We start from the raw sequence: 12,869 nt of genomic DNA, 5'->3' as shown, positions 1-12,869 counted from the left end.
TAGGCCGGGGCAACAAAACAGACTAATCAGGGGCGGAAACCAAATCGAATCAGAGAGCAACGTATTCGATCACGACCGCCGGCAGGTTCTCTGCCAAAAGGGAGGAGATTATTAGATGAGAGGGACGAGGATTTTGACTACAACTTCTCAACAGACATGCTACGAATAAAAATTACTCCTTTTGGACTGCGCTTGCCGCACAAACCGAAATTGATCTCCTATCTGAAATCGACTCTTCTTCCGCCTCCGGATCCGGCGGGATTATTTCACCAAAAACGCAGCCAAGCATAATAACCCAGGCAGTAGAGGTAGTGACCGGCGGCGGACGCAGGGGCGGGGCGGCAGGAGATGGCGGCGTGGTAGAGTGGTGGTATTATCCGCCATCAGCCATCAAGCATGGCTGCACGCTGTTTTTTTTCCTCCTTTGTTTCCCTCCTTCCTAAGAAGAGTATGCCGTTAGAGCTAACAGATTTCAGGCCTATATCCGTTGTGCACAGCATACCAAAACTGACGAGCAAGGTTTTTGCTCGGAGACTGCAGTGTCAGATACCACATCTTATCCACTCTCTTCAGTCAGGTTTTGCTAAGGGAAGGTCTATTGTAGAAAACTTTGCCATGGCCGCGGATATGGTTCAGACTGCTCACAAGAGAAAACTACCTATGGTTGTGCTGAAGCTTGATTTTCGGAAAGCCTTTGACACGGTTAGCTGGCAATGCCTCTTCACCATCATGGAAGCTAGGGGTTTTCCTCGGCGCTGGATTCGTTGGGTCTCCTCTCTCCTATCGACTGCCAGCTCCAAGGTTTTGATTAATGGGCAGCTTGGGGAGTCCTTCAGTGCAAAGAAGGGTTTAAGGCAAGGCGATTCCACGTCACCTTACTTGTTCATCCTGGTTGCAGACGTGCTGCAAAGGCTTTGTTGTGCCCAGTTTGAAGCTGGAAACCTGGTTCACCTGCTTGGATCTGATCGAATGTTTCCAGTGTTACAATACGCGGATGACACGCTGCTGCTCTTCCAAGGCAACCTGCAACAAGCCAATGTCATCAAGCAGATCCTAACTGCCTTCTCGGATTTCTCGGGCTTACATATCAATTTTCACAAAAGTACTCTAGTTCTTGTTTGCATGGACAGCACGGTTGCCAGTCAGATTGCTGCTCTCTTTGGATGCCTTGTGTCCTCGTTCCCCTGCACATACCTAGGGCTTCCTCTCTCCTTGCATAAAATCAGACATGGTATGCTTCTGCCAGTTATACACAGGGTCGATAAGAGGTTGTCTGGATGGTTAGCTTCTCTTCTGTTTGCTGGAGGCCGGTTAACTTTGATAAACTCAGTCCTAGCTAGTATTCCTAGCTACTTTATGACTTGTTTTCTATGGCCGAAGGAGTCCATTGCTAAGCTCGAGAGTTTGTTGCGGGCGTTTTTTGGCAAGGCAGAGCTACTGTTAAGGGTGGACAATGTTTAGTTGCATGGGAGTATGTCACTTTGCCGAATGAGTCTCGTGGGCTCGGTGTGAGAGATCTCTCTGCTCATAACAGTGCCATGTTATGCAAGTTTGTGGCCAAGATCCTGCAACAATCTGATATCCCTTGCTTTCAGTGGTTTGCAGTGCAATATTGCAAGCAGCAGCTGTTCTCTAGTGCCTATCACAGGGACACGCCGCTCTGGAAGAACTTTAAGCAGTTCATTCCTTTCATAACTGCTGCCTCCCATTGCGCTTTGGGTGCTTAAGCAATTCATTCCTTTCGTAACTGTTGCCTCCCATTGCGCTTTGGGTGTTGGGCATCTCATCTCCTTCTGGAAGGACAAATGGCTACCTGTGGGACGTTTATGCTACGAGTTCCCAGTATTGTTTTCCTTTGCCAAGTATGCATGGTGCGGTGTTGCTTCCCGGTTCTCAGACAACGGTTGGGATATCCAGTTACACCCCAATCTTTCCCAAACGGCTGATCGGGAGTTAAATGTTCTCTAGGGTATCTTGCTTAGTATCCAGCCCTCCCCCTCGGACCAGGATCAACGGGTCTCGTCTATTTATGCCAAGCAAATGTCTACTGCTTTCTTCTATCACCTGCTAACTTTCAGAGGTGTCACCAGCAGCTTTCAACAATGGGTTTGGGATCCCATTATCCCTTTGAAGCACAGAATTTTCCTATGGCTGGCCTACTGGGATCGTCTGAATACTCGGGACAATATGGCTAAAAAACAGTGGACGTCTATTGCCTCGCATGCTTCCTGCGACATCTGCCCAGCTATCGAGTCTTTCAGCCATATAGCTTTGAGATGTGCTTCTGCCTCTGCTTTGTGGGAAAGATTTGACCTTCTTGAAGTTGCTCTTAGCTCCGTGGATTTATTGGCTTTCTTACAGCATGCTCACTTGCGCTTGCCCGCTTCACGTAAGCTACATGTTCTGATTGCTGTTGCCCTGGTCACTCTTTGGCATGCCAGAAATGACTGGATCTTCAATTGTAAGCGTTGGTCTCTGCCTTACACCAGGATGTATGCAGCTGAGCTTTTATCTCTTTGGAGTCACCGTGCACGAAGCCCAGAAGACAAAAATGCTCTTGTATGCTGGTCACAGACACTGTTGGCATAGCTTAGCTTAGCTTAGGTTTTGTTTCGATATGCTTTTGCCTCTTCTTCCATATCTCCCTTCCTCTGACAGGGCTGCTCATGGCCTTGCACCACGGTGCATAATTTAAGCATCTTGTATGTGACCTTTGACCTTGGCTTCTAGGCTTAGCCTTTCAGCCTTTTGAAATATATAAGGTAGAACATGATCTACCTTTCATTTCAAAAAAAAAAAGCATGGATGCACGCACACACCTTTCACCATCAATCATGCAGGCAAACACGGATGGCCGGACTTGCGCAAAGCATCCCTGGTTTGCTTTCAGTTTGCAAACAAACGTACATCCGAATCTGTTTGCAAACTGATAAGATACCGCATTGGATGACAAACTATGTCCGAAAAGCTACGTTCAAAAATACGTGGGTCCAAATTGAAGATGCTCTAATAACCTTCACTATAGGACCGCCATATTCATCCGCGCTAATCTTTGTCTCAGTCACGTTTCTAAAGATGCCCCATAATCGCCCGTTGTTTTTTACACAGCAACAAATCCAGTCAACATGAACATTTTGAACTAAAATGTCATTACACTGTTAATCATATTTTATCTATTCCCAGTTCCAAATTTCAGTGAGATAAACCTCTTGCACAATTATCTGAAAAACGTAGAAGTTATCAAAATCCAAAAAGATTAGGACACCACAACTCACAACCAGAAACATACTGCAGATTCCACCAAACAATGTACTTACAAGCTTTGTATGCGGATATACTTACAGCACATATCACAGCGCCTGATTTATATAGTGCACCGTTCAGTATTATTATTTATATACAAACGGTTACACAAGTTTAACAATGCGAAGTACGCACAACAGTCTCCGGCATCCACCGACATCATTAGAAGTTCATCATCATTTTTTACATGTAAATTTGCAAGCGATAGCACCCCTGTTATCTGAATCTGTACAGTAGATGACGAGCACCAGCAGCTCTACAACTCAACTGTACAAAGAGCTGCAGTTCTGAAGTCGATAGGCACACTGACGGGGGGATATGTGGTGAACACTCTCCATTTCCTTGCCAGCGGGTTATAAACCTGAAACTCCAAAGCCAGCCTCTTCTTTAACTGCCTCCGAGGATGGAGGGTTTCGGCAGGAAGTTTGGCAGATTTAAGCACATGCAGTTCACCGTTCAATGATACGAAGCCACACAACTCGGTCTCTGGGATCTTTCTCCTCAAAGTAGCCTCCTTCGACCACCCGTTTGAAGCAAAGTCATACCTGCACCAAACAACATTCAGAACTCAGAAGTATGAGTGCATGCCTATCACAGCAATATAATAGGTACTACATGGCATACATGCACTTGAGAACATAGAATTGCTTGTAGGTTACAGATAAGAAAGATTACAAACGTTGTACTATGAAAACAACTTAAATAGTAAAAGAACTTACACACGCACTATAAAAAAATGGAAAACTATTCGAGCGTTTGCAGCTTGCGGTTTGTGGTTTGCTACTAAGATGGATAAGCCCATTCAGTCAGAACTGAACGATTGATATATTAGAAGATGACGGAACTCTCTACATGATTCTGACAATAATATTTTTAAGGTAAATTTTGGCTGTCATGTTAGCATTTCAATTCAGGGAATTAAATTTTGTTAAGGTCTACAGCCTTTTGATACAAAGAATACATTTGCATAGATCAAAGGAACAAAAATCCCCACCCTTATGACAAATTTGGCCCCTGGACTCTCCACTTGAATTGCATTTGCTGAATACAGTACTACTACCTCCATTCCAAAATACAAGACGTTTTGGTAGGCTAAACATTTTGGTAGGCTAGTTTAGTCCTCCATGAAGTTCGATCCAAGCACCACCGCGCAGTGTTCCTTAAGCTCGACTTTCAGAAGGCCTACGACATGGTCCACTGGCCCTTCCTTGGGGAAGTATTGCTTCGGAAGGGCTTCGACGACCGCTGGGTGACACGGGTTATGCAACTCGTCACCTGCGGCCGGACGGCGGTCAACATTAACGGCGAGATCGGGCCTTACTTCCCCACCTTATGTGGGGTTCGCCAGGGTGACCCGTTCTCCCCGTTCCTCTTTAACATGGTTGTCGATGCCCTTGCGGTCATCCTTGATAAGGCCAAAGCCTGCGGCCATATCCGGGGCGTTGTCCCCCACCTTGTGGACGGAGGAGGGGTCTCCCTCCTCCAATATGCGGACGACACCATTGTCATGGTGGAGGGCTCCGCGTCCGACATCGCCAACCTGAAGTTCCTCCTCCTGTGTTTCCAACAGATGTCGGGACTCACCATCAACTTCGACAAGAGCGAAGTGATGGTCCTCGGCTACTCCCCGGACGAAGCTTTGTCCATTGCGGACCGGCTTAACTGCCGCCTGGGCACCTTCCCCACCACCTACTTGGGGGTGCCCATTAGTGACTCCAGACTCACCGTCGTGGATCTTCGCCCGACGGTGACTAGGATGCAGCACAGGGTCGAACCCTGGAGGGGACGCTGGCTGTCGAAGGCTGCCAGGGTGATCCTAATCAACTCCTCGCTGGCTAGCCTTCTCTGGTTTCTCATGAGCTTCTACAGCCTGCATGAGACCCTCCATCAGGAGGTGGCCAAATACCAGTCGAGGTTCTTCTGGGCTGGCGAGGGCGACAAGCAGAAGTACCATATGGTGAGCTGGCCCGACATCTGCAAACGCAAAGACCAGGGGGGCCTTGGGATCCTGTCCTCCCGACGCATGAACATTGCCCTCCTGACCCGATGGCTGTGGCGTATTGCCAATGGGGAGGGAGGCCTCTGGCTCTCCATCATCCGTAATAAGTACCTCCATGGCCAACCTCTTGCCTTTTGCCAACGTACGGGTGGTTCCCAGTTCTGGCAGTCCGTGATCCAGCTTCTGCCCGTACTACGCATCAGCACATCCATCTCAGTTGGCTCCGGAGCCTCGACCTTGTTTTGGTTCGACCGCTGGCTTGAGGACGCCCCCCTGGCGGCGCGTTTCCCAAAACTTTTTGCCATTGCGGCTGACCCTCGGGTCTCTGTCGAGACGGCCCTTATTGACTTAGGGCGTCTCGCCTTCCGGCGCCCCTTTGGCCCCCTCGAGGTGGCCGTCTGGGACTCCCTCCTCCAAGACATCGCACTTATGCCGATGGACGTGGCGGAGGACCAGGATGTTCTGTCCTGGCGCCTCGAGCCCTCTGGACGTTTCTCCACGAAGTCCCTATACGGCGCCATTGCTCCCTCGACGGCCCCGGAACCTTTTAGCCTGATCTGGGACATCCGTCTCCCGCTGAAGATCAGGATCTTCCTGTGGCAATGGATCCGTGGACGCCTCCCCTCTGGGGTTGAAGTCCTCAAGCGTAATGGCCCGGGTGATGGGATGTGCCCCATTTGTAGCACGATTGAGGATGCTAACCACATCTTTTTCTTGTGCCACTCTGCCCAGTTCCTTTGGGCCTGCTTCCGCGAAACGGTTGGCGGACAGTGGTGTAATACCAACTTTCCCGACCTGCTTGCCGAGCTTAACGCCTGCCCTGCTCGCTACCGCCATATTAGATGGTTGTGCGTTGGGGTTCTCGCCTGGACGCTTTGGAACATTCGAAATAAGCTTGTTATTCAGAAGGTGCCCCTCCGTCGTGCGACTGACGCAATCTTCAAATTGTGTGGTTACCTGCAGCTTTGGCGGCCGCTTAGCCGCCCCCAGGACCGAGACGTCATCACCGCCCTCCTCTCCGATCTTCGCTCGATGGCGCTCCGCGTGGCTCCCCCGCTGCCGCCTCGTCCACCTGAGCCTGACTAGACCGCCTGGCGGTTATGTGGTTTGTGGCGTGTGTGTTTTGGGTTTAGGGCTTGTTGTGCTGTGCCCTCAGCATTGACCCTTTTGTGTACTATTTGTCCCTGTGGACCTCCGTATGCGTGTGCGTGTGTGTGTGTTGGACCTTGTTGGATGCTTGTTGTGCGGTTGGCTTTATAATATAAAGCGGGGCGAAAGCCTTTTTCGGTAAAACAGGTCATTTGCCATAACACATTGACCAATCCAAACTGTATGTAACCTCACGCATTCCAGATAGTTGGAGGGATCTATGCATCAGCTTTATGTATATAGCATGCCTGAGGCCACTGCTTGGTAGACTCGGTGCAGTTCCAAATGGCAAACAACCTTCTATACCCTTCTCTCCCAAGAAATCTGTTGCAACATCTCCCTCAAGAAAACGTTGCCACATTTGACAATTGGAAAGCCAGCAATATTCTACAATATTTTAATCCATGAAATTTATATGCTTACAAGCTTTTGGCACAATGTGATACTTTCACTTCCTAATAACAGAGTAAGAAAGCACATTAAATTATTCAAGAATGTATTTGCCCATGCACAAGTTAACCTCCGGTTACAGAAAATATTGTTCATTCCATTTAGACCTTTCTGTCACATATGGCAACTATAATTATCAGAACTAGTGTCGGGTATCATTTGCATGCAAAAGTTAACTGTTTAATATTAACTAATCAACTGTTTGTCTCTGGTATACTAATTGCCCCGCATCAACATATGTTAGTAAGACCAACAAACTCTTTCTTTGTCAACAAAATCATAGATTTAACGTGCACCCACTTAACTGAAAATTACTTGCAATTGCCATCAGTAACATGTCTACAAAATGTAAACAGGATTGTCCAAAATAAGATCAGGACAGCAGCTATGAAAACCCCATGACTCAATATTGAAGAAACACTGTCCAACAAAAATGCAACACAGATATATAGATAAGCACCATGACGCCATATATTTGACTATAACGGATCACACATTTGTATTTAAAACCTCTAAAGAGATGCTTGCCAGTCAGCCTCCATTATTAGCATTCACCGTCCTTTCATTTGCTCTTAACGATCCAAGATATGCTTAATTTTGTGTGTTGCAAATGTGCAAGGAGAACACAATGTCAGATACAAGTAAGGTACTTCCAATGGGAACGCCAATCAAGCTCTTGATATCATCTATGGGTTTGCGGTTGTTAGGGAAATAGCAACTTGTATTCCCATGGGGCCATAGGCCAACATATATAGATATACAGGTGAGGAAAATATGCAGACAGCCCCTTATACAACAGGGAAAATACGATAGCTAGCTTCCACCCACCCCTATCCATGGCTAGTTCTCCGGTGATATTGCTGTCTTTCAGATCCCTCTTTACAGACTCCTCCAATGTTCTACCTCGACCTCTCTTGCATTATCAGCACGCTTTTGCAGTCCACTATGCATTGGAGCTTCTGGAGGCCTGCACTGAATATGCCCAAACCATCTAAGACGCTATTGAACAAGCTTCTCTTCAATCGGTGCTACCCCAACTCATCCCATATATCATCATTCTGGACCCGATCCTTCCTTGTGTGGCCACACATCCATCTCAACATGCACATCTCCGCTATACCTAACTGTTGAACATGTCACCTTTTAGTTGGCCAACACGCAGTGTCATACAACATTGCGGATCAAATCGCCGTCCTATAGAACCTACCTTTTAGCTTTTGTGGCACTCTTATCACAGAGAACGCCAGAAGCTTGGCGCCACTTCATCCATCCGGCTTTGATTCGATGGCTCACATCTTCATCGGTATCACCATCCTTCTGCAGTAATGACCTCAAATATCGAAAGGTGTCCTTCTGAGGTGCCACCTGCCCATCAAGGCTAACCTTCTCCTCCTCGCGCCTAGTAGTACCGAAACCGCACCTCATGTACTCTGTTTTAGCTCTACTAAGCCTAAAACCTTTCGATTCCAAGCTTTGTCTCCATAGCTCTAACTTTCTATTAACCCATGTCCGACTATCATCGACTAGCACCACATCATCTGCAAAGAGCATACACCATGAGATATCTCCTTGTATGTCCCTTGTGGCCTCATCCATCCATCACCAAAGCAAAAAGATAAGGGCTCAAAGCTGACCCTTGGTGTAGTCCTATTTTAATCGGGAAGTCATCGGTGTCGCCATCACTTGTTCTAACACTTGTCACCACACAATCGTACATGTCCTTGATGAGGGTAATGTACTTTGTTGAGACTTTGTGTTTCTCCAAGGCCACCACATGACATTCCACAGTATCTCATCATAGTCCTTCTCCAAGTCAATGAACACCATATGTAGGTCCTTCTTTTGTTCCCTGTATCTCTCCATAAGTTGTCGTACCAAGAAAATGGCTTCCATGGTTGACCTCCCAAGCATGAAACCAAACTGATTTTTGGTCACACTAGTCATTCTTCTTAAGCGATGCTCAATGACTCTTTGCCATAGCTTCATTGTATGGTTCATCAACTTAATTCCACGGTAAGTAGTACAACTTTGAACATCCCCCTTGTTCTTGAAGATTGGTACTAATATACTTTGCCTCCATTCTTCTGGCATCTTGTTTGCACACAAAAATGAGGTTGAAAAGCTTAGTTAGCCATACTATCACTATGTCTCCGTATCTCTGAGGCCTCTCCACACCTCAATGGGGATACAATCAGGGCCCATCGCCTTGCCTCCTTTCATCCTTTTCAAAGCTCTGGATTCGCCACACAAAACGCCCGCTAGTATCATCAAAAGAGTCGTCTAGTTCAATGGTAGAGCTCTCATTCTCTTCATTGAACAGCTTCTTGAAGTACTCCCGCCATCTATGCTTAATCTCCTCTTCGTGGGAAGTATTCTGTTGTGGATAAGTTCGTTTGAATCCTCTTCATGGGATGATTCCTCCAAAGAGGAATATGGTGGATGAAGACAGAGGACATTGCTTTGATCTTGATGGTGCACATGGAGAAGAATAAGCAGTCAAAGCATGGTGGTTTTGTTGTCGGCCATGAGGTGATCCGTAAGAGAAATCAATATGGGCACCATAGACCGATGGTTAATTATTTTGATCCAAATCCGGTGTATCCAGAGCGATACTGCCGGTTCAAGATGGCTCCGGATTTGTTCCTCCACATTGCCAACAGTGTGAAGCAACATGATCGATTCTTCGAGCAAAGGAGGAATTGCATCAGAGATCTTGGACATAGCACTATCCAAAAGGTGATTGCAGCATTGCACATGATGGCATATGGTATTCCTGCAGATTATTGATGATCACTTGGCAATGGGAGAGAGCACTTCCATCAAGTGTGTGAAGCAATTTGCAAAGGCGGTGGTTGAAGTGTTTGGGCCGGAGTATTTGAGAGCACCTAATGCTCAAGACACTCAGAGACTTTTGAAGATGAAAAAAGCACGTGGGTTTCCAATATGGTCGACTCAATTGATCGCAAGCACTAGAAGTGGAAGAACTGCCCTGTGGCATGGCATGGACAGATCAAAAGACATGTGATGGATGTCACCATCATTCTTGAAGCCATGGCCAATCAGGAGACATGGTTTTGGGATGCCTACATCTTGCAACGACATCAATGTGCTCCAGCTATCACCACTCTTTGGGGAATCACCACCGGCGTAGTTTCAAGCAAATGGCCTCACATACAACATGGGCTACTACCTAGCGGATGGAATATATCCGAAGTGGGCAACCTTGCGAGTTCAATTTCAAGCCCCCAAGGTAAGAAAGAACTTCAATTCCATTATGCTCAAGCAGTTGCTAGGAAAGATGTCGAGAGGGCATTCGGGATTTTGCGAGCCCAGTTTGCTATTGTGCGAGGACCGCCTATGTTTTGGGATCAAGAAATCCTTTGGCACATTATGACAACCGCCCTGATCATGCACAACATGATCATTGAGCATGAGCGTGGGAAAGATTTGGATTACTCCTATGAATTGATCGGAAAGCCGGTGTATCCGCGTAGAAGGGAAGGCCACATCTGACACTTTCTTCAAGTTTACCATGACATTTGAGATGCGGATACTCACGAAGATCTTCAAAGAGATCTCATCGAGGAGTGGTGGACATGGAATGGGCAACAAGACCACTAGTTCTACCTCTATGTTTCATGTCATGTGTAATGAACAATTTGTGTTGAATTTGATGTTGTGGAGCTATGTAATAATTAAGTACTATTTGTGTTTTATTTGTTTTGGATTAATTTGGCATGACTTTGATATTATTTGTTTTGGATATATTGTGTTGAACATGCTTTAAAATGTTTGATAGTTGAAGACGGCCAAATTTTTAGGGCAACACTGTTACAGCAGAAAATTCTCTGGTGCCCAAAACCTTCTCTCTCCTGCCCTAAAACCAATTGTGGGCACCAGCTTTTACATCATCTGTAGGAGATGCTCTAACATTTTACACGGCACTTCTGAACAGTTTTAGGCTTGCTTCTCTAGTAGACCACAGTATAGGTTCGGTACTTCCGAGCAAATCCACCCACTACCTTCGAGTTGTGCCTTTGGCATTTCTGTAGAGTTTTCAATTGAGAACTGATTTGTCAACTACGATACTAACGAGCCATAGGCTTTACCCGGTACTTCCAGCCAGTTCTATACAAGCAGAAATGAGCCACATTTTTGCTGTCCGAAGCCACCTTCTATACCCCCGGTCTAAGTAGCCCCTAGCCCGAGGGGCCCTCTTTATATTTGACACGGCCAGACCCATTACTGTAAGAGGGGTCCTGGTGGACGAACAACACGAAAAGGAGGGTCAACGGGAGAAAATACAAAGGCACAATACTTCGTCAGCGATGTCTAGCACGGTCCCAAAGAACGACACCCGACAGCCTGTACAACACGAACTTCAATGGAAGTCTTATCACATTATGGTGATGAGAACGTATCAGAGTTGAATACTTAGGCGATCAAATAGCATTCTAATCTCATCGTGCAAGCAGTAATAATTATCCTCTCCCCCAATTCTCTCAATCTACCATGATTATCCCTCTCATTGCTATCACAGCATGACAACACCAATTAGCCAGACTGGACGTCAACATTTGACGGTAGAATATCCACAAATATCACATCAAGCCCCAAAAACAACTGCATTGAAGAAAGTTGCTAAAATGTGCACCAATGTATCCATGTATCAAACATATGATGTTAATAAGGCAATAATCTATTATTTAGTTGTGAATAAAAATTTCTACGAATCTGGTCAAATTTTCATTGTAAATATGGCTTCCTTTGTTATAAGAACAGCTAAATCTTATCTGGCCGCTACAGGAGCAACTGTTAGTGGTCATTATGGAGAAATCCTTTACAAGGGAGATAGGTTAGTCATGTTTATATATGAAAAATCAAGATCTAGAGACATAATGCAAGGTCTTTCCAAAAGTGGAACAAATCTTTGAAGCACGTTCAATTGGGGATTGGAATAAGACTATAAGAGTATACCAAGAATTCTTGGGGTCCCTTGGGATCCTTGTTTGGAGTTGCGCTAACACAGACAACTAGACAAGACTATGTTATCTTCTACTCCCTCTGTCCCATAATGTAAGACGTTTTTTGGCACTAGTCCAGTGTCAAAAAACGTCTTATATTATGGGACGGAGGGAGTAACATGAAAATCATCTAATGCAAACTTAGTGTGCAAGTTAGGCTGGCACTCCCCAAAGTTCTAAATAATCTGATTCATTTTTAGTTCAGTGCTCGCGGTGTTTGCCATTTTGTCATCTAGTGAATGAACTGGAACACAATGCATAAGGGAAGTGCCATTAGATTTAACAGATGTTAGAGACATAATAATAAAAGTAAAATCTTCATAAATGTTATGCTACTATTCCAAATTCATAACGCACTGGTACATAGGTACCTGTAGATTACAGAAGAAATTTAGTACCTGTTCAAGCAAGTTCCAGTTTTAAGTTGTTTACATTTACAGCACGGAAACCATCTCATAGCAGTTGATAAAAACAAGTTGAAAAATCAAATAAAATGATATGTCAATGTCACACCAAAAGAATTTCAGTAAAACTTTGACCCTTAAATTATCGGTCAAAAGACCCCAGGTTGCAAATATTTTACCGTTGCGAACAGCAGGCATTAATAAGCATAGGATGAGGACAACCTATCAAAGCTGATATTTGCTGCCTTCCAATACATTGAGTCAGAACATCATTCAGGTTGGCTTAAAACCGAGTAACAAAATAGTGTGAACATGGTGATCTAAGTCTCATATAAAGCAAGAGCAGAAGACAATGTGTGTCAATGTTAAGAACAAGTTGTGAAAGCACAAAAGGGAGCGAGAAGTACCAAGGTATTCTTTCATGTTACAAACATGTTAATTGCGTTTTATATGGATAAGAAGCACTAGTCTGTCATCAAAACCATCACATACTCAGCACAAAGAGAGAGACTGCACAAGGAAACTGAACTAATTGTTCCT

The 12,869-nt window shown here is 45.5% G+C and overlaps 1 protein-coding gene across 1 annotated transcript in view; it reads right to left on the bottom strand.

Annotated features, from left to right (window-relative positions):
• Positions 1 to 3,271: 3,271 nt before the first annotated feature.
• Positions 3,272 to 12,869, bottom strand: part of LOC123143883 (F-box/kelch-repeat protein OR23) — an 11,229-nt gene continuing 1,631 nt past the window's right edge. Inside the window, exon 2 of the mRNA XM_044562880.1 lies at positions 3,272 to 3,848. Coding sequence (XP_044418815.1) covers positions 3,560 to 3,848 — 289 coding nt within the window. The 3' untranslated portion in view covers positions 3,272 to 3,559. The remainder of the gene's footprint in view (positions 3,849 to 12,869) is intronic.

The sequence above is a fragment of the Triticum aestivum genome, chromosome 6D (genome assembly GCF_018294505.1).
Source record: "Triticum aestivum cultivar Chinese Spring chromosome 6D, IWGSC CS RefSeq v2.1, whole genome shotgun sequence".
Lineage (NCBI taxonomy): Eukaryota > Viridiplantae > Streptophyta > Magnoliopsida > Poales > Poaceae > Triticum > Triticum aestivum.
The sequence above is the reverse complement of the archived record's forward strand: the minus strand, read 5'-3'. Positions and strand labels throughout refer to the sequence as shown.